The sequence below is a fragment of the Cryptotermes secundus genome, unplaced genomic scaffold (genome assembly GCF_002891405.2).
Source record: "Cryptotermes secundus unplaced genomic scaffold, Csec_1.0 scaffold454, whole genome shotgun sequence".
NCBI lineage: Eukaryota > Metazoa > Arthropoda > Insecta > Blattodea > Kalotermitidae > Cryptotermes > Cryptotermes secundus.
In genome coordinates this window covers 649,119-672,355 of record NW_019729215.1, presented here as the reverse complement: position 1 = coordinate 672,355, position 23,237 = coordinate 649,119, and the positions used below count along the sequence as shown (strand labels likewise).

General features: G+C 44.0%; 1 protein-coding gene across 3 annotated transcripts in view; it reads right to left on the bottom strand.

Moving 5' to 3' along the window:
• Nucleotides 1-23,237, bottom strand: part of LOC111865448 (sodium-dependent phosphate transporter 1-A) — a 71,243-nt gene that overhangs the window by 8,042 nt on the left and 39,964 nt on the right. For all 3 annotated transcript variants that reach the window (XM_023853493.1, XM_023853495.2, XM_023853494.2), the window contains exons 4-12: nt 21,720-21,818; nt 21,491-21,634; nt 12,364-12,546; nt 11,500-11,619; nt 9,569-9,625; nt 6,722-7,008; nt 5,131-5,296; nt 3,629-3,824; nt 2,357-2,542 (exon numbers count right to left, since the gene is read on the bottom strand). In XM_023853493.1, the coding sequence (XP_023709261.1) occupies nt 2,357-2,542; nt 3,629-3,824; nt 5,131-5,296; nt 6,722-7,008; nt 9,569-9,625; nt 11,500-11,619; nt 12,364-12,546; nt 21,491-21,634; nt 21,720-21,818 (1,438 nt within the window). The remainder of the gene's footprint in view (nt 1-2,356; nt 2,543-3,628; nt 3,825-5,130; nt 5,297-6,721; nt 7,009-9,568; nt 9,626-11,499; nt 11,620-12,363; nt 12,547-21,490; nt 21,635-21,719; nt 21,819-23,237) is intronic.

Genomic DNA, 23,237 nt, shown 5'->3' with positions numbered 1-23,237 from the left:
AACAACAACAACCAGGGCCCGGATTTTGATGGCATGTCATCTTTTTTTCCTTGTATCCTATGCGATGCTCTTAAATATATAAATCTCGGATATCAGCTGTTGGTTATGGAAATGTAATTTTTATACTTAATTTTTCGTCATTTTTTGACATTTTTAGGTTTAAGGTCATTTTTTCATTTGGGGGGTATATTTTTTCGTAAATTTTTGGACTTTAAAGGTATTTCTTATCATTTTTGGCCATTTTAGGGAATTTTTCTTCATGTTTTCTGAAATGTGAATAACATGGAAGTGAAGTGTTCTTTCTTTTCTCTTTTCGGTCATTTTCTGGATTTTTTCGGTCATTTTTTTAATATTTTCAGGTCATCAAAATCCGTGCCCTGATAACAACATATCAATATTCATGCCACGTATTTAATGTGGTAAGTATCCATTCAGATAAGCTCAAGAAAAGTATTAATGCTCTTATATAATATTATGTTTTAATTAAATACACACAGGAAGTAAAGAGATCACTAGAAAGACAAATAGGACTGGAGGGGGCAAACTTGAGTCTTCTGGATAAGAAAAGGGACCAGTGCTGGGGGGCTGTTGTGCACATGGAAATGAATGTTGGGGTTCTGTAACCCAAGGATTCAACTTTGTGGNTTATTTCATTTTTTACGCAAAATTTGATACAAATTCTTTGATCCATTTCTTTTAACAAACGAAAATCGCCAAGCTCATAAAAACACGTCTAACCTTAGCGGCTGCCACAGACAAAGTAAGCAATGAATACAGCTGAAAATTTTATTGTACTTCAGGGGCATGTATACCAACATAATAAAAAAAAATTTTGACAATTGGACTCTCCAAACCCACGAAATTTTAAAATTCCCGTTATTTCCTGAACACACCTCGTATACAGGGTCAGTCTACATTACTGTCGCAGTTTCTGTAGCCCGTGATTTTCAAATAGGAAAAAATAAAACAAAACTGCACATAGAATATGAAAGGGTAACTCAAAAGTTTTATTACATGTAGAATCAATAGTGCAGAATGCTAAACAACTTCAACATGTGAGCCTTTAATTTTTGGTTTTCAGTTTGAAAATTACAAGCCATGGAAACCTTGATAATAATTTAGAATCACATTCACTGTATTTGTGCGCAGGCCCAAGTGGGTGAAAACCTGTGCATTCAAGTGCGAGGATAACTGCAAAGAATTTTATAGTCATCTCGAGTAAGAAGGGACTTCAGTCATCTTCATGCGCATTTTGGGGGAACACTGTTCCTGGTTCTGCAATCTTTGTGTCCGCAGTATCACCAGAGACTGATGAATATACAAAGTTAGGAAATGCATGCATAGCAGTACAATTTACTGTTCCATTATCTCAGCTACTACTCATACAAACTTTATGAAAAGAGTGTACTATGCACAAACCATATGTTCCATTTTTCCTCTATACATTTTATCACTCCAAACTTTCAGTTCCAGCAATTCAGACAGTTAAGGAAGCATATGCAGTGGAACACATGCAGGCTTTTGTCAACTCTGTTATTTTGTTCCTGTATTAACCAAAATTGGAATGGGTCAACAAACTGCAGCAGAATACCCCACTATAGTGATGGTTTCTTTTGCGAACAGTAAAGCCAATGACTATATGGAGTGAAATCTTAAAGTGGAAAATTTAACATCGGGATTACCGACTTGGGATCCTTGAAATCGAATGCTGAATGACAGAAAATCTTAAACTGAGGACCATTCCATTATATGCAGGTGTAACACTGTATGAAATTTCATGAAAATTCATTTAGTGTTTTTTCTTCCAGCTGCTTCAAGCAAAATTCATAAGACAGTGATTTTAAAAGGAGCTCCATGCTTATGCATTCCCTTTATTAAGCAATACCTCCGCACAGTGACTGGTTCATTACCGTACTTCTTTCACATCTTAATCAAAACCTTCTTGTAAAAGTCTTCCACATTAACTTACAAAAAGTAGGGGCTGTATTGGACCAATATAAAATCAGAATGCACCTAAACACCCTCACCCTTAAACCACATGAAAAGTAATTGAAAAATCTGACAGACAGAGACAAGCAGTAACAATCTTCCCATAACACAATTCATTAAAACATTTGAGCAATGAGAGGTGTCTGTGCGCATGCACATGATTTACAGTAATGGATGTGATGTGTTCACAGCAGCAAAGGTTTAGACTGTGGTCTTCTGGAATATGGCTGGGAGCACTCCGGGAGGTTTCAGAGGAACACAAATTTTCTGTCATCACAGCAGACAGAAAATGACCAAAACATAGTCCAAATATTGACGTAACACATCACATTTTGAACAGAAAACTGTATCGTATCGAATGACTCACGTGGAAGCTGTGATCTTAGTGAGGTCCTCGCCTATTGTCTGAATCACCCTTCGGCCCCATATCCACAAGCCAATGGAAATGCCAAGGCCACCATACAACAAGATGTAGAGAGGCGTCTCTGACTGCTGCTGCACAGAGCCCTCCTTGTAGATCAACCATAACGCTATCAGCGGACCAATAGCATTGCTGCAACCATATCATATCATATGCACAGTCAGTCATGTCTGGAGTTGCATTCTGCAATGTCAGAATCACCCATGGGAAAGAAAACAGGAGAAACCGTCACTGCATTTGCTGGCTTCCCGCCACAGTGGCCTGGGTTCGATCCCCGGTCAGGCCATATGGGATGTGTGACGAACAAAGTGGAATGTTCTTTGAGTACTTACATTCGCACTGTCAGTTGTTATTCCCTCAACTGCTCCATGTTCATTAATTATTCTAGAACTGATGCTGCTCGTGGCCTCAATACTGTCAGCATCATTAAATAACCAACTCTGAAGGTAAAATTCGCGCTGCTGCCACATATTGGCTGCAACTTCAACGGAATCTGTTTTTATTCTTTGCACACTGCCTCTAGGGATGGTGGGCACTGAAATTATGAGCTCACATATGCAAGGGCATGGAACTCTTTGTTCCAATGTGGGGATGCAACAGGTTGTAGTCTGTTACCCTCAATGGTAGGATAGTAATGAGAGCACAGTTTGGAAGACGGGCCCCATACCTTAACATGTAGATTTCTTTTCTGGCAGGGACAGTGTCTGTAGTGAGTTATCTATCACAGCTCACAAGAAATATTCTAATTGTTCCAGTGTATGATACTCTCGTTCCATGCCTGAACCTACTTCAAGCCTTTCCATGCTACAAATACACATCCTTCACACTGCTAGGTTATGTTACAGACACATGTGGTCGTGTCTCTGACATTTCTTTCTTTTAAAATAGCCACAAACTGCCAGCGACTACTCATGACTTAAGTAATCACATAAATACATGTTTTCTCCAACGGGGATGTCATCAGACTGTCATATAACATATGCAGATAATAGGTTCAGTTCTTAGTCAATAAAAATGGTTCTGCTAATTCGATCAAATCACTTAAATAGCCAGCAGTGAAAATGTCAAGAATTATAAAACACGACTAACCTCACCATACTCAGAAACGTGTAAACTTCTGGTACACTGTTATGATTTTCAGATGTTACAAATCCGAGAGAATGGCCATAAAAATATGAAGGCATTGGCTTATCTAAGTTTATGTGATGCAAGACGCACCTTACATCATTTCCCCCATGTGCGAATGATCCAAATGTCGCAGTCAGGATCTGAAGGAATGAAAAAAGTTTGGCAACCTCAGGAGGATCCTCCTTTGCTGTTTCTTCCATCTTCGAAGCAGCTACTTCAGGGTCAAACTTGTCGTCTGTTACACGTTCTTTAATCAGAGGCACTGCACTGCTATTGGGAGACAGACCTGTAACAAAAAAAAAAGTCCTCAAGCACACAATCGTTATCACTGCCTGCCTAAAACTGGAGCAAGCAGTTTGGCAGCTGGAACTGTGAGTGACATGTTTAAACCTAAAAGGAACAACACATTTAAGCCTGCTTGCACCTGAACAGGAAGATAAGGAGACAGGATCTACTGCTACACATTAATTCCAAACACTTTTATCTGTACCGTCAAATACAATTATGATTATAATTTATGACTGTACATGCTTGACGCTTGTGAAATAAGAACAATGGATGGTTTCCGGTTCCTGGCTCACAGAATAACCATGATGCACAGGGGATGACTGGAATTCACTTTCTCTGTAACTAATAAACAAGTTAAAAAGATGCACACACAGTGTACCAATTCTGGTAAGTCTGGCTTCCTTTCCTGTAATAATCACAAGAACAGTAAACTTGGGGGAAAATGTTTTGTATAGAAAATGAGTTTCACGTTTCTCTACAGCTTCTGTTGAAAACTATTTTTTTTCCCCTCCATTGAAAGTTCTGAAAGTTACTTTCACGGCGGGCTCAGAAATGCACACGTCTTCACGTACAGTGTCCATTACCAAAATGAAGAGGAGGGGGGGGGGGAACCCGAAACCATTAACAACTTCTAGCACAGCACCCAACACCCAATTTCATAAAGATCCAGTGAGTGGTTCCAGAGTTACTTATGTAAACATAAAGCTTACAGGTGCTTTTTTTAAACTTTTCTCTCTGAACAGGCAGAAAGGTACACCAACTTTCATGTAAGCATCTGTGACACACGACTTCCAGGTTCCTGCATTTAGACAGTACTACACTATATTCACTGAACATTAACACATACTTTCCAAATTTAAAAAAGTCATTAATTAAAATTACATTAATAACAAAATAAGAGAGATTTGAGTATTTTGATTCATTGGGCTCGACATGGCGCACACACACAACAGAGGATGCTGTGCCATCACCACATACTGCATTAATAACATCTTTCACAAGAAACCGTTGTCTAGGACATGAAATGTCAAACCATTCAGGAGTGTTTAAAACCACTGGTAGGGGGTTACAGCATCCTCGTTGGTATCACAACAGCAGCTACATCCTCAGATCATGCAGTGAAACGCTGGCATCAAATTCAAAGTTCAGATCCTCGAGTCCCATTACTTCAGCGTTCACATACCTGTATTCTTGCTGCTTCCGGAATAAAGCAGTTGATTTAATCTGTATAAACAGTTTTCTGTACCCAGGATATAAACATAAATGAAGGTGCCAAAAACGTGGTGAACCCCAAGATGTCTTACCAAACACGGGAGTGACTTGACCACTTCCTGGTCGCAGAGGTTCAGGAAGAAGGTGCTGTGAAGACTGCTGTTTCTGTGGGGGCTGCGGCTGGCCCATAATCTGCAAGGTGCCATTTCCAGGCATGGACGTTATGAGATTCTCAGCATCAACATGAGAAGCAGTCTCCTGAAAAACAAATACAACTATTAAGATTACAGTCTTCTGGCAGAGAGGTACTTTCATTTTTTATGAACCTGCTGCTTCCATCATCAGGGTAAACAAGAGCTGCATGGGGGGAGGAAAAAATGGTATGTAACGTAGAGCTGAGACCCCCACATTTCTTTATGACACTGCGTTATCTCAGACTGTGCAATATCAAGTAATGTGATAACTGGGGAACAGCAAATTCAAAATGATTTGGAATCAAGTTCCTATCCAAGCATCTGCCTGGAGGGACTGAGGAAAACCACAACATATCTCAGTCAGATAGCAGGCATCCCATCCAAGATTTCAATACAGCACTCTTCAATACAAGTTTAAAGCACTGATGTTATGCCAACTTGCTCAGTACAAAAACCAATGGGATAATCAGTGGCCTGCAAATAGTTTTTTTTTCAACAGGAAAGATAAAAAAATAGGTTCCTCCAAAATGTTGGCACCTACCTACCAAACTACATGATGTTGCACTCCCAACGAGAATATTTTCATTTATACAGCTGTAAGAGCCTGGAATCTTACAACACAAAAGTAACATCTTGCGTCAGGTTATCTTTCTCACGTGTTCTCGATAACTCACATAACACAGTGTCGATGGATAGGCAGGATGACTAGCAAATGCTGAACTAGATGGAAAGGATGTGCAGTGGAGGAGCAGTCACGGCCTACTTAACAGCACAAGTGCCATCCTGCCATTCACCTTCTGGGATGACAAAAACTACGTAAAACCTGAATCGGACCCGAGATTCACAGAGGAGTAATTGTGAAGGATATTATCTGCTGAGATGTCACACCATGCGATCTGGTAGAAGTTCATACCTACATCTTCTGTGTCAAAGGGTAAGCTAAGCAAGCCTAGAAGAATGGGCAAGTGAACCTCAACTGGGAGGCAGCACAGTCCTCTGACACATCATCACATCCCAAATGATAATGTGGTGTGCTCCCTAAAAGCCAGAATATCTGAGTCAGAGTGTCTGTCCATTACTACCCAACGGCTTGTTAAAACATGTGGCCAGGACAACAGGCTGGTAATGAATACACTCGCTACACATCAAAACAGAGCACTTAAACAAGGAGTCTTCTAGCATGTCTGACAGTAGAATATAAGAGACCAAACAGAACAGAGGCGAAGGGAGCAGAACAGAAGAAACCAGCTCAGCTAAGGAGCAGAATATGACAGACTAGCCAGGCGGCATCGCATGAAAGACGTTATATATGAGTGACTGTAATTGCAATAGTAAACAAATTACACAATATATAACTTCGCCTAATAGAATATGGAGCAGGAGTGCTCTAACCATTTGATCTCAACACTGTCTGATGCTAGGAAAATGTGACAAATTTTAATAACAAGCATTTCAAGTGAACTGGTACCACAGCCAGATGCCTGCCTACCTTGTTCTTTGTGGAAGTGAGGGCTGTTTCAGCCAGCAGATAGCCATTTGATTTTGTCGTGGCTCTGTTCATCTGTGCGACAGGGAAGCAATATGTGTGGGGGCTGGCAGCCTTATTGGTCCCATTTGTCGAGACAACAGGAGGGAACTGCACCATCTCATTGTTGTCGGTCAGTGTCAACACTTGTTTGTCCAGTTCGCTCGTCTCAGTGATACTTGGCAGTGGCTTCTTGATATCATCTGTTGAAATGGCTCGTGAAGTCTTGGGGCTTGGGTCCCGTGAAGATTCTGCATTAAAACACCACACACATTACACACAGACACTGCACATCTTCTAATGCCTTCCAAAACTACCCCCACGCAAGGCTAATGTACACACTTTGTCTAGTTACTAACGTCACAGCAACCTGCTGCCTCCACCTTCGGGCAGAAGCTGCTAACACCTACCTACCACACTTCTACCATGTAGTCAACAAGTTCCTCCAAATGCCGGTACATATGTACCAGAGTACCGGGTAACAAACGCCAGAAGGCAGCAACCTTCACTGTCACTGCAGTCACATGTTCTCCTACATTTCAACCAAATACTTCAAACTTTTCTGTGGGAATATGATTTAAAATTGTCAGTTAGCTTTCAATGTTGGATACTAATAAAAAGATGTAACCCCTGTATTCAGTTTCATTTTATATCTTACTTTTTCATAATCAGCCTTACTGAATGGCATTAAATACCATAACAGTAAAGTAAAAACATAAAATGAGTACATTAAAATATACTGTAAAACTGGTAACCACCCAGGATCACAAACTTACAGGACCATCTTCACACTGTGCATTCTGTTTTGGGTCATAACATATGATTAACGTTAGACATTAACCTTAATCATAAATTTAATGTAACTAATTGATGGCTTATCATCATATTCTAATTTAGAACAATGATGGGTGGTTAACCCATATGATCAACTGCCAGTGCTGCATCTGTCAGGGATAGTTCGGTTTCATCTGTACATTAACACTAAAAAAACAAGCGATTTAACAATGCATAGTGAGGTATATTGCACTGGTTTCTTTAGAGACTGCAGTTAAAAACTAGAAACAATGTATCAGGAATCTGCTTTCAGTTCATTTGTTGAGAAATAACCAATATCAAAATACAAAACGGCTACTACTACAAAGAAATTCAAAATTATAATTACTAAAAAACAACATATTACTGTAATTATCAATGCAGATGACAAATGCAATTATTTCAGAGAAATTCAAATTACAAACTATATTACAACTGAAGAGAAAATTACTGTCATTTCTGATTGTTGCTAATAAAATTAAGGAGAATGTTTTAATTACTAAATCTCAAATAGAAACAAAATTAATTTATTTTTTGAAATTGCTCACACATTAATGCAGCTACAGACAAACATAATGCCTTTGAGATTACGTTACTTTAAAAACACGAATACAGTAGCTACACTGCACAATACACTCACTGCCAGTGCAGAAGTTTACTTCATTCAACAAAGCGAAGTAAAAATTATGCAACTATTACTGCTAGAGACTAGGGCAATGATTATGCAAGATATAACACTTAATTACCACATTAGTGTTAATGAAAACGAGATTTCTACATTTTTGAAGTTCTGTAATTTGAAACTGACTGCACTTGTTCAAAGCAAGAAGCAAGATATGCAAAAGACTAACACCACATGTTGTTATCTACACTGTCGGTTCTCTGACTGAGGAATTCAGTTCATACTTATTCACAGAAATGTCCGAAATGCAACTGCCCTATACTCAATGGAGAAAGTGCAGGCTAAAGGTACAAGAGGATCTACTTAGCATCAAAACTTATTTTTTGGATCACTTGATCCATGGGACTCAACAGCAGCAGTTTAATTACCAACTGTATGAGTTCCATTTTACCACACCAAATGTCTTATTATACTGTCTTTAAAACTTCCTCTATTCATATAAAATGATTAGTTAAACTGACACCAAATGAAGGCCGGAAACGCTGAAGCACGTAAGCCATCAAAATAAATAACTAAAGAAAATACTGGAACTATTACCAACAAATTTCTAAGTGACCTGACAACAGAGCCTGCAAGTTCTGCGAACAAGTGATTTTAAAAGCTTGTACTCTGACACTTCCACATTCCATACAAGACTTTCAAGCTCAACCACCATCTCAGGATGAGTAATGACTCATATCAGTCACTATACAGATCATACTGACATACAAACAATGCTCGATAATAAGGGGCACACATGGTAGCAGTGTTAGTTGAGACACTATGCTACTAGTTGGAAGGTCACAGGTTCGACTCCCAATGAAGTCGCTGGATTTTTCAATTGACCTAATCCGCCCAGCCAAACTATGACCCTGGGATTGGCTCAACCGCTAACAGAAATGAGTACCAGGAATATTTCAGGGGTAAGGGTGGTCAGTGCATAAGGTCAACGCCCACACTGAATTCACAAAAACTCAACTGATATAATTTCGACAAATTTCCTAGAGTACTAAAAACAAATACTGAATCCATGTTTAGTTAAATACATTAATATTTATGAAAGAATCACATTCAGTCAAATTACGCTTTTTATATGCACAGTGACTAGCAGAATTATCACCCATCCTGTAAACATGATGTTTCCAATTCGTACTATGGGTTCAAAACATTTAAACTCAAGTTTTGCAGCCTCAGAGATAAATAAGAGATGTTCAATTCAAGTCTCAATCATAAATATCTCTAAGTTTTCTGACACATTTTTGTTTCAATACATATTTTATTTAGAAAACTGAAAATAATGGGCTAAATACTAAAATTACTTTTCTATCTGACATTACCTGTCGAATCACCGAATGAAAAACTGACGCCTCGCCCCTTTTGTTTCCTGATGAGTTCTGCAACATAAGTTATCACGATGCTGCAATTATTACAAGTAGCACACATTCTGCATATGAGGGGGCCTTAATATCGTGCTCAGCTCCACTGCAGACAGCAGCAACACCCTGAGTTCCTGCCTCACAAAAAATATGATTAACCTCCATTACAAAGCTCAAACAAATAACTGTTTAGAAATATGAGGTCATTCTGAGAACCATAAGAAATAAAATTCATACTTTGTGTGGGCAAAATGTAGACTTCATGCATCTTAAAGCATGTGGTACATACACCTACCATGTTTCAAAGTACCAGGGCTATTCAGAAAGTAACCACCGGTGAGCTGTTAACAGCACAAGAAATGAGAAAAAAAGAGTAATATATAAAAAATGTACACAATTAAGCCACTTCTCAACATAATCACCGCCAGAACTGACGCACTTGTCACACTGGCAAATAAGTTTCTGTATGCCTGTGAGCTCAGCCATGTTCTGACACCTTCCATCAACTCCTCATTATTGTTGAAGCGCTGTGATCCCCGCCAGTTGTTCAGGTATGTAAACAGGCGGTAGTTGCTCGGCATGAGATCAGGGCTGTAAGGGGGAAGTGGTCAAACAACTCCCAGCCAAAATGCCCCAGCAGTGCTGAAGCATGAGCAGCTGTATGCTGACATGCACAGGCATGGAGTGCTACAATGGATGTCGGCACTCCATGTCTTTTGTTCTGAATGGCAGTGCACAGTTTTTCTAGTGTCTCTCAATACACTTATGTTACTGCGGTCCCCTGTTGCAATATTCCACCATCAGCAATCCCTTCCTGTCCCAGCAAACAGCTCCCATCAGCTTTCTGACAGGCAGACGTCCGTTTAAACTTTTTTAGCGCCTGTTACTCATACAGTGTGATCGAGAAATTTGTTGCCATCTTTGTGGTATCACTCTAACAAAGTCACGGCCGAAGCCATTCTCAGCATTTTGTGTGCACCAGTGGGCATTTTCAGAATCCATTTTGGCAACATTCGTGACGATAGCCCAGCCTAACAGTGATAATCTCGCACAGAGCAGTGCATGAAATTTGTGGAAATTCAGACAAAAGTTCTGAAATTGTGGAGCACCATCTTTCACTTTGAACAAGATCATCACTCACTACAGATGGCCGACCACTTCGCTTATCATCGTGAACATTTGTTTGCCAATCTTTGAACATCCTGCACAGTCTTGCGGTTCCTTCACTCATTGCACTTTGGCCATAAAGCAGGGCACATGTTTTTAGCTTGAAGAAGTGGAAAACAGTGCAAATTTCACAGCTGGCAGGATTATCAATAGCATCTGCTGAGACAAGAACAAACACTTGGTGACCAGGTATGTGATGATTCACAAGTTAATAAGTCATGTGATGCTTCTACCTAACATGTGTGAGCTTTCCCCCGTTTCTACATTAGCTCCCTAAAATGAATGAAGGTTGCTTTAAGAATAGTCCTTGCATTAATTCCTTTCACCTAATAAAAGTGTATCAGATCCGGAGATAACACATTACCACTTCGAGGAATGATGAATGAGGTTATATGATAAAGCATGGGGGACCATTACCAAAAACTTCTTTGTTTAACAGGCTGTAATCTTAGTACATTTAACTTCCCGTTATCCTGCATGCATGGGGAATGGTATGTTTCAGCTACACAAACTAGCCAGCAGCACAAGGAAACCTTACAGATATCCCTTTCTCATGTGCTTTTCACCCTGTTACATTTCCACTTTCTGTTTCAAAGCTAAAACAAACATACTGTCACATGACGAAGTGACAAGAACACTCAATGTACGAGTTGTTTGTTTGCAAGGTGGCCCCTCCTCATCACAGAAGAGTAGCAACTCTGTTGTCTGCATGCAAGAGAACTCACCAACGACTCGCTTCTTCTCATATGGCACCAGGAGAAACTGGACAAGCAGCATGGAGATTAATCCCACAGCTATACTGATAAGCAGTGCCCCCCACCATGGAATGTAGTCAAAGTACAGCACTGCAACAAAGCAAAGCGTAATTAGAGGACACCCACAAACTTCAACATATGAACCCTCACCTGAATATACTCTCCACCAACTGCAAATATGATTCATAACAAAGAAGCAGAAGTTTCCATTCTTTGCCTGGAATACTATGCTTGCTTTCCTTTGGGACTTCAATGGCACTCAAATTAAGAAATTAGTTCACTCTTATAAAGGGGATGGGCAATAAAGATCTGGATCATATCCGCAAACTGCTGCAATATTTATGCGTCGCCTCACCAGCTGTGGCTACATACTGGTAAGGGTATAAATGTGTTTCATAACATCTCTCGGTGTATAGTGTATATCTTGATATGTTCACAGCAGAACAAGGCAGGATGGACCCATTTCAACAGAAGACATAATTCCGAAGGTTTCAAACATGAAACAGAATGGGAGAAACATGAGGAGGAAGATTGAGATGAACACGGGAACAACGGGTTAGGAAAGATGTCACACAGGAGGTGGAACATGGAACAGGGGGCTCTGGGTGCATCTTCTGATCAGGCCATTGCACTAAACCTAGCCTATATACAGTAAACTCAGTTAAATGTTTCCTTTCTCCTCCAGCAAAATCATGAGCTGCAAAATCTTTATACGCCACAGCTCAAGGATTACAAGTTATGGGTTTTCAACACACTTTTCTTTCAAAACCATTCTAGCCTGGCTGACATGTGAATGCAAGTCAGTGAAAGCGTTCATATTATAGTCACACTTACATTTGGGCCCATTGTGGACAATGGAGAAGACATTGACAAGAATAGTTATCCCGTAGAAGAAGGGTAGGGCTCGTAGGCCAGGCACCAGGGGGTGCGGTGTGAAAAGTATGAAATGGCGGATGAGCTTGAAGAGCACCACGGACATCAGGCCGGAGAGGACGGGTGAAATGAACCACGATCCCACTGAAACAATAAATATGTTTAGAACAGTCATCGGGGACATCAGTTCATGTTTTGTATTCATCAACCACACATGTATGCATGCAAACACACGCATGCACGTGCAACATAATTTTGGGCTTTTCACCACTGTGTTGCAGCAAATAGCAATATTCAGAAGAACGGCGCCTCCTCCATCCGCAGGGCTGAAGTGCAGTACGTTCAGAAATAGGCTTGGTCATGAAGGGGAAGTTACAGGGAGAGGCTAAGGAAGGATCGCAATCCNAAGGGGGGGGGGGGGGAAAATGGACAAAAAAGCAGGGACGTTTTTACAGGGAACAATGGTTTATCATCAAAGGTGAGAAATACTGGGAGAGAACAGACCTGTCCAGGCATCCACTGCTGCTTTCAAGAGAAAACTGAATTGTGTGAAAAAGAAAAAGAGACAAAAAAAATGGCCCAGTAAGGGAAATCTGAACTAAGAAATGTGGAAAATAACGGCCCTTTCAGGGCCCCAAAAGATGGGAAGTGAGGTCCCGGGTAGAGGTTGATTAGGACGACGTCACTGGTTTGCTGTTGCGGACAGAAACTTTCATCCTAAATCCCCTTTTTTTTAATCTTGAATCAGCAGTTTATATACAGGGTGTCCCAGGAGGAATGTGCAAAACTTCGGGAGGGTGTTCCTTATGTTGAAGCATGCCGATATAACCCAAAACACCTATGTCCAAAGTTGAACGGTTACAGAGATAATGGCCAGAGAAGTGTGAAACTTTGACCGGTGTTACACTCTTGTTGATTACAAAATACATATTAAAACTGGCAGGAATATGTGGTTTCTGTAATGTTAATAATGTACGTAACATCAAACTAACTTGTGAGTGACATGAAGCCATTAAATTGAACTACAAAATACTCGCTCGCCATGTCATAATTGTCCTTAGGTTTCCAAGCACTATACATGACACATGAATGGCAAGCGCTGACGTAACATTGCTGACTGCGAGTTCTGGTATGCGAGTGTATGGGGCTAATGTGAGCTGCCATCACCACACTCAAGGACAAACGTACATAAGACATGCCAGCTGACAGGTACAGTGCGTGAACTCGCCAGAAGACCACACTTTTCTCGGGCCATTATCTCCGTAACCGTTCAACTTTGGACATAGGTGTTTTGGGTTATATCGGCATACAATAACATAAGGAACACCCTCCCGGAGTTTGGCACATTCCTCCTGGGACACCCTGTATATTGCATCTTCTGGGCCACAGCACTGTGCAGTCTAGCAGACCGGCCGCCACATCACAGCTGCAAGCACTGTTCCCTTAGGCTGTGCATGTATCTCACTGTTTGCAATAACAGGCTTTGCAACTCAAAACACAAACTCAAGGAATAGCAAATGTGAATATATGTACGATACAATATTAATGATATATGAGAGGAGGGGGGAATGATGATTCTGTTATCTATGCTGTCATGTCATATCTTGTCCTGTCCTGCCATTTCATGTCATACTGTGTCATGTCATGTCATATCCTGTCCTGTCCTGCCAGTGTCTTGTCTTCTACTTCATGAACAGCATGCCATAGGCAGCACACAAGTGCTTTCATACTTAGGCTGACTGCACTGGGTGTAGTGATAATGCATTAAGACTTGTATTCTAGAGATGTCCTGTTCGAATCTTGGCAGGGAAACCGGCTATTCACAAAGCTTTCCGTGGTATTTCTCAGTCCTTTCATGTATGCCAGTACCTCGGACTGGGCCACGATTGCTTGGTTCAGAATTCTCTCCAATCCGCCTGTCACCCTACCATTCGACGCTGTGCAGTTCAGCTACTTACATAAAGTTGCGAAACAATGTCGCACTTCTCCACAGCAGATCTCTGAGAGAGCACTGCGTTTCGTCCACCCCTGGTAGTACGGTATGTAATGTCACATAACAAAGCGGAGGAAACGCAAATTAACTGTGATCGCCCAACCACTGGACCAAGACTTCCCGCGCAACACTGCGGTACGAGAAGTTGCCGCGTCATGACGGCGAACTACGGCTTGAAATCAGACATCACATGTACTTCCCGCGTTTTAAAACGGAATATTCGCGAATATTAAACGCTGTCATTCAAAAATATAATTGAACATAACAAGGTGTCTCTAGGAATGTTAGTTTGGTGTCGCAGGCTGGGTTGGTCTTTCATGGGCAGTGGCCCAGACGCTGTCACACACAACATGCGCACCATCCGTGCCCCTAGCATGTGAAGTGACAGGCACACAGGCCGGAAGATATGCTGACAGGAACATCAAACGGATCAATCAGAAGCGTGGGACAACTGGAGGCGCCCATGGCGCTTGGTCTGACGTTTAGGGAAAAACACAGAGACTGGGGGTGCCGAGGGGAGGGACGAAGTGAAAGAAGTATGGGGAAAACTGCATAGTGAGGGGTTTGGCAGTTTGTACTCTTCACCAAAAATTGAGACGATAAAATCAAGGATGGGATGGACTGGACATGCAGCACACATTGAAGAAAACGTGTGGGAAGGAGAATGGTATGAAGGCTTCGACGAGAGGGCAATATTAATTTGGGTCTTAAGTAAATGGGATGAGTGTGGACTGGATTCATCTGGCTGATGATGGGACCGTGGTGGGCTCTTGTGAACACGGTACTGAACTTTCGAGTTCCACAAAATGCTGGGAATGTATCGAGTACCGGAGCAGCTATCAACGGATTCAACTTCATGAAGGAGACACAAGGTCAGAACGGCTACCGGAACTACGCAACATAATGGCGCCGGACACAGTGCGACTGACAGAACTGTCCAGTCCTTCTTGAGAAGCTAACACGCGCTCATCTAGCCAAGATATTCCCAGCGTTCTATGGAATCCAGAGGTTCAGTCCTGTCTCCACACCACACCCTCAGCCTCTAATTCTTCAAGATTCATGTTAATGTTATTCTCCCACCTATGCCTAGGTTCTCCTATCTATCTATCCCCATCAGGTTTCCAAAATCGCCTCTCCTCCATACGTTCAACACCCTGCCCATTACATATTTCATTTGATGACACTAATATCTTGCGTGGAGAGCAAGTTATGAAGTTCTCTCCAACCCCCGAAGTCCAGATGTTCCCCTCAGCACCCTCAGCTTATATGTCAGAGACAGTTTCACAGCCATACAAAAAAGAACCTAAGGGTTTTACGTTCCCACCAACAGAAGCAGCAGTGGGTATGCCAGCTGTCGAGACCGCTGACAAGGACCTGCGCAATAAATCCGTCTGGCAACAACAAAATTCCGACGCCGCTGATCTCGAGACAGTACGTAAGGCACCCAACAGCCAATCAGAACGCGTTGCTTAGAAACAGGAACGTCTGAGCGCCTCTACTAGCGACAGCATCATCCGATTTTCCGGCATGCAATTTAACGAGACTGCATTCTGAGAAGGGCTCAAACCGCTACTAACTGGGACAATTCGCCGCTCAACGCGCCCGTCATTCTCGCGAAAAGCATGTGAAGGCAGAGATACGTGGCTCGGAAGCGTGCAGTAAGTACCGCATTAAGAGGGTCTACACAACAGGGAGCCGAACTGAGAGCAAGTTGCCCGGTCACTTCACGAATTCAGCTGGACAGCCAAGGAATCGGGACTCGATTCCCGGCAAGGAGAACGCATTTTCCTCTTCTCTACAGCACCTGGACCAGTCCGAGGGGCCCATCTACCTTCCGGAGGAGAGGGGATTGCATCTGATGCTGACGTTAAGAATACGCGGAGCTATACCGCCAGTCCTTCCATACGTCTTCCTGGCGTCCAGCATAATTAAGCACGGGGACAATATCCACTGTGAAACAGGTCACCCGCCTTACAGGGTACGCACGAGCAGCTGTTGGGGCCTCGCCACGCCAGTCGTCCAACGGAAGCGAAACCTTCGAACTGGGATCCGCCCGAATTCGTGTGTTCCCTGCACGTCCTTCGGCTGCGTGTTCGGCCGAAGCCATTCGCGTTCTGTCATGGCGCTGTCTGAAGATCTATGTAATATGCACGCGTTAGATAATCCTTTACTGGCTAGGCGACGAGCACAGAAAAGGAGAAAAGACTGGATTAGTGAAATTTTATCAAAAAGACAAAAGTTTGGTGAATTTTCTCAAATATGAAGTGATTTACAAGAGGACGAGTCACAGTATTCTGGTTATTTTCGCATGAAGCAAGATACATTTGAATACATATTAGTACTTCGGTTTCCCCTGCCAATCTTCATTCCACCAATTGCTCCACAATCACCCTCACCTATCATCTGGGGCTGGTACAATAGACCAGAAGTAGCCGCAGTACAAGGGACTTAGTTCCACCCCACTAGCAATAAAAAAAAGCAAAGTCCATCAGTTGAAGAAGTGCAGTAACTTCCAAGTAACTACTGCACCTGAAGAACGCCTCTTTAAGTTAAGGATTTGATTAGAATTTGAGAAAAAAATATTACATCGATGTTCTTGCTTTTTATTGACTACATACAAACCACCGTTTCTACAAAGGATAGAAATTACTATAATACACAGCAGCACTGTTCTGGTCTGTTACAAATGGATATTTCCAAATTGTGTGGGAGGCATAGACGGAAAGCATATTCGAATTAAATGCCCACAATATTCTGGCAGTACGTTCTTCAACTACATGTTCATGTGTATCGACATGGGAGCCTATGGAAAGCAGAGTGATAGCGGTATCTTTGGTCACACCAACTTGGCTGAACAACTCGAAAATGGCGCCCTTATCGTCCCATAAGTACCTTTCTTGAACCAGGAGAACTAACTCTCGACATTCACTGCACAGCAGCGCAGCTGTTCGTCCGAAAATCCAAACTAATCTGGATCCTTCGCGGATCGCAAGTCTACACACGTCAACTGACGAACAGTGTCCGTGCCAATGGACGCGGTCCAATTTGATCTAGCTGCTTCGGATCGTTCGGTCGTTTTCGTGCGTCTTCGGACGAATCCCACATCGCAGGTGTTCGCATGTTTCCGGTTCCAGTGGACGAGAGCCCCTACACTCTGTCCAAGAAGGGGCGGAAGGGGTACCTTCCGTTGGCCACTAGCCGCAATGACGTCACGAGACACGAGGCTTCAGCACGAGTGTCTCGCGTGGCCACGGGCCAATGGGGGTGGGACAATTTGCGCGTGACGCGCGGACGTGCGTCACGTACCGACCGCGCCTCTGGGTTGCTCGCGCACATGCGCGGCAAGGCGCAGCGGGACAGTGGTTATAGCTGCAAATGCGGGAAGGCTGGGTGAAGCACAGTAGCTAAGGGCCTGCTATAACCCATACGCGCCCTAAATACTCATTTCAATCAGTGGGCTGCACTGAATTCACTGCGCGTTCTCCTGAGAAGCTGACAGTCGCCAAATTTCTAGTTTCCGTGACGGTCAGCTTCAGACAACGAACACGCCAACGATGAGTATAATACGCCCCGTTGATCAGGTCCCATCCTCCCTGTTCGTACCACAAGCTTCCACGACGATCTTCCTGCCCTGAAGATGGAAGCGGCATGTTCCTCCGAAACGTTGGTAACGACGTACCGGACTACAAAGCGCCGCGACTCGTTACAAAACGCAACATGGGAGCCACAGCACACGCTAAGCGCCTCTCAGCCCCACGCTGTGCCGTCAGGTCTGGAGGCGGTGCTGTCTAAATTTATCAGACTTCAAAACCAGTAGTCACGGTCAGGGTGTCTGCGGGCACCATAAAGTAGGCCACGGCCTCTTTCCGATAGCTCACATTTCAGCTTACCAAATTAGTTAACCTGTGTCTGGGTGCGAACAATCGAAACATTACCACCTTCTCGAATGTGACGCAGTGTAACTTGGTAGACAAGTACGAACATTTCGGAAGAACATACAGCCTGAGTCTGGGTCTTAACGCCGTGTAGTTCGGCAGACTGGTGCCGACGTTTCGGAGAAAGATACTGACTTCGTCTTCGAAGCAGAAGTCCCTCTAATCTGAATACGGAGGCAGATTAATTGGAACCTTCTCTTTACCAGACTACATGGCGTCACATCTGAGATAGTGGTAATCTTCATATTCACTGCCTGAGTGCGGTGAGAACAGTGCGGGGGGGAGGGGGGGGTGGAGTCGGCCGAAATCTCAGAAGGGCCCATTGTCCATCCTGGAGCTATCAAGTCAAGGCAAAGAATGCCGGCATGCTTTAAAATAGGCCACGATCACTTCCACGCTCCCCCAAAATTCAGCCAGACAGAAATGTGCGAGACCCCCTCCCTGACGCCAAGTGGCGGTCGTGGGCCCCAAAGGTTGCACGTGTTCCATTCAACGTCGCTGTCTGGGGAATACGAACATTTCGGAACCCCCCCTCCCAAAAAAATAAAAGGGCTGGAGACCATCCCCGCAAACAAAACTGTGCAGCTACGTAACGGTAAGCGCGCTGGGTGTGGGGGGGGGGAGAAGAGGGGCCCAACGCGGAATGTCGGTTTTGTCGAAAACGGATTTTACTCTTGTCTGGTATTGAGCTCCGGACCATCCACTTCGTTCCAAAGTAATGCACCCAGGCTTAACCGTATATGGGAAAGTTTGCAGATTTCTTCACCTCGTAAAGGACGTCTAACTTGAACACAGGGCACGCGGTAGCGCAGTTGGTTGAGGCTCTATGCTACAAGCCGGAAGGTCGTAGTTCGATTCCCGAGCAGGTCATTGGAACTTTGCCATTGACTTAACCCTTCCAGGCGAACTGTGACCCTGGGGTCGACTCAGCCTGACAGAAATCTTCCTGCTGGGGGGTAAAGGGCGGTCTGCCCGTAAGGCTCACAACCTCACCGCCATCTGTGAGCTGACTGTCTATAAAACGTGGGAACCTCACGATTCACATCCCTAAGGGCCTCCGCGGCCTGTTACAGAGATAGCTTCACCTTTTTAGCTTGAAGGTTACGCGAGACAGAAAACGGAAGTCCAATCACGTGGGCATTTCCACGATTACAGCCAGCAAACCCAGGACCTAGGCTACATGGAACGCCTTTCAGTCGCACAACAGGCCTCCCCGTACTCACGCGTTCGCCAGTTCCGTGCCTATCACGGATAGAAACACGAACGGCAGGGCGCCCGCCACGAATAACGAACCGGAGTGCATATGCGCACGTCACGCCTTTTGCAGGCAACCTTACGGAAACAAAATCCTTTGTTTGCATTTCTCACATGTGTATGTACACCGGAGCCGGTCGGGGAACTCTCTTCGTCCACTCAAACACTGAGGTCGTGGGTTCCAGTCTCCCTCGAGGCATGGACGTCTACGTGTGCTTCTCTATTTGTGCAGGAGTCCTACCGACTGTGTGCAGGATTACAAAATTGAAATGTGGCGGCTGTAGAGTGGATACCATAGCACACGGAGTAGCCTGTCGGGGAAGGGCACAGGCGTCCTGGCCACGTCATGGTACTGCGCGCACACAGAAGTTGTCCTTTTGCTCAACTAAGCAGCACTCCATGAGCACGTCTGGGGTACGCATCCCCCGCCGGCACCCATTCGAGTCCAGGTGTGTCACAAAGCTGGTTTGGACGCTGTGAGGAGAAAACACCTCATGCTCTTGTCGGTCGCACAGCCCCGTAGCCTACTCTGGCCTCCACATTCATTGGTAGTAAAGCAAGTTAACTGATCTGACTCCACCAGCTGTTGTCTCGAACCGCTCTTCTGACTGATCGCAGGATTAGCCTTCATTACCATGGCCTTCTGTGGTCCAAGTAAAACAGCGCGTCATTCCATAGCTCCAGAAACAAAAACCGCGCCTCAGTGGAGCTCAGCGGCCCTCAAACGCAACGTTTTTATTCAATCAATGCGATAACTTGGGCACATCACATGCCCTTCCTGAGGAGCTGAGTCTCCTTGCCCCTATCGGGCGCCACTTCACGCCCTCACGCCCTTCTTGAGAAGCCGACAGTTGTACAGCTACTCAAGAACTTCCCAACATTTTACAGAACCCGAAGGTTCATTGCCCTGTTCAGAGGAGCCCTCCTCAGCCAGACCAATCCAGTCACTACCACCCCATCCTATCTCTCTAAGAGTCATTTTAATATTGTTCGTCCACCTACGTCTTCGTCTTCCTAGTGGTCTCTTTCCTTCTGGATTTCCCATCAATATCCTATATGCAGTACTCTTCGCCCCATTTGTGTTACATGCCCTGCCCATCTCGTCCTCCTTGACTTGATCATTCTAATTATACTTGGAGAAGAGTACAAGTTATGAAGCTCCACATTATGCAGTTTTCCCCAACATCCTGTCACTTCATCGCTCTTCGGTCCAAATATTCTCAACACCCTGTTCTCTTAATGTCAGGGACCAAGTTTCACAACCATACATAACCATAGACAAAATTACAGTTTTGTATATTCTAATTTCTGTGCTTTTGGACAGCAGACGAGAAGACAAAAGGTTCTGGACTGAATGGCAGCAAGCATTACCCGAGTTCAGTCTCCTCTTAATTTCCTCCTCAATCAGGTTTTGATTTGTTATAGTCGTTCTAAAATATCTGAACTGTGCCAATTTTCAAAACATCTGTTTCCTATCTTTATGTCATGATTTTGCCCTGCATTTTGGTGACGACAACAGCACATACTTAGTTTTCTCTGTGTTTACTTCTAGACCAACCTCCTTACTAACGTCAAGTAAAGTCCGTGTTTTTTTCTTTATGCTACGTATATTATCATCCAGCAGATTCACATCATCAGCATGGACTAACAGCTGATGTGTCCCGTTTAATTTCGGTCCACCTAGGCCTTCCTAATTTCATATTCTACAGCAAAGTTGAAAGGCAGTGGCGATAGAGCATCTTGTTTTAGACCATTCTGTACGCATCTCTGCGAGCTCCCATTCCTGCTACACTTACTGCCCACCTCATCCCCCCTTGTTCCGCCACAGATGCGCTCTGCAGCTCCCAGCTCTGTAACAGATGACGCCATAAATCATAAAAGGAGCAAGTGCCTTATTAGTACATACCTATAGTCCCTAGGGTTGTCCAATGGAGGCCTTCAGTTCCACGACAGACCAACGAGAAGCCAACAGTAGCGCCAACAATACTGTGGGTGCCAGAAATTGGCAGCTTGAAGAAAGTGGCAACCATCAGCCATATTGCACTGCCCACTGCAATGAAGGACACGCTTTCAGAATCCTTTCAGTGACGGCTGAGAAGTATGAAAACACAGGCACTTGTTCCAGAAGAACTCACCCAAAGAGGCCAGGCAGCCTAACATAAGTTCCTTCTCTGTTCCCTCATATAGGGAGACATCCAAGATGCCTTTCCTCATCGTGTCCGACACCTTGTACCCTGCAACAGACAAGCCATCAGTCACAGCATGGGCGGGAAAGCTGGTGGGTAACTTAATTTGCAATTCTGAGCACGAGTGACAGGTTCCTCATAGAATGGCTCGAACCTTGGAGTCCATACTGACACCTCGTCCAGTGTCATGAAACCAAACTAGCGTTCAGCTGCGCAACAGAAAGCATTTACTGAGAAGCATGAGAAGTGCAGCTTCCTGCATGCACATGTTCTATGGCTCCATTCGGCCACACTTATCTACGCGTACACATAACCAGACTCAGAGGCGGTTACCATTGTTCAACGTTCACAACTACGAATATCTGACTGCTGCAGATAAACGCTTCCACGTCTGGCTTCACCCCTCCTGCGGTACCACATACAAACAAAACATTCTCAAAAGTGCGGAATTATAACTTGCCGAATGTTACACGAGCATTAACTAGTGCCATTATCAGGGCGGAAACGAATATGTCCGGGGACAAATCGCGCCATTGCGATGTGAAACGTTCTGACCAAGCCAGTGCTGCGAAACCCGTCATTTGTCCCTGCTTTCCCCCCTTCCATGTGCATCAGTGTACTCCATTACTGTTTCAATTGTGCGGTCGCCTTCTTTTGTTATTTCGACAGTTGAATTCAGCGGTATCGACCACTCGCAAACTCTCGGAAATGGCTGTTAATGTTCTCATTCGTGTCAGAACAGCACACAACGCGCTGTAAGCAACGAACAAAATTGTTGCAGAACTGTACTTTGAGCCCTCTACGTTATACACACGTTGGGCCCTGCCCATCCTCTCGGGTACATTTAAAACACACGTTTCGGAAGCTGGATCCGCTTCCTTCATCAGGTATATTACGTGGCAGGAATTATCCTACTCAGTTGGACCCGCTAGTAGAGGAACTTCCTTCGGCGCCCAGGGATTGGGACAGACTCCTTCTAACGGCCGGCCCCCACTTATACCTGATAACGGAAGGAGTGAAACACCCTGTACCCTGTACACGAGGGAATCAGTAAATACACATAGCTTACATAGCTTACCTAAGCGTATCACTAGGTGGCAGCACAGTCCAGCTTCATGACAGCACACGCGCATGCACATATTCAGGGGCTGGTTTCGGTAGTCAAAATGCCGACCATGCTTCAGTGTACCGCCGAAGAGCGCGGTTCTTTTTTTGTGTGTGTGAAAAAGGACTCAATGCAAAGTATATTCATAAAGAAATGCTTGCTGTTCATGGTGGGAAGTGCTTGTCGCGTGAAGCGGTTCACAACTGGGTCGAGAAACTCTCTAAATGACGTTCGGAAGCCGCAGATGATGCCCGACCGGGTGAGGAAGTGGCCGAGACAACAGTCCGTAAGGCGTCCACGCACTGGTAAAGCGATGGGACAGGTGTATCGATGTTAGTAGAGGATATCTCGAGAAATAAACG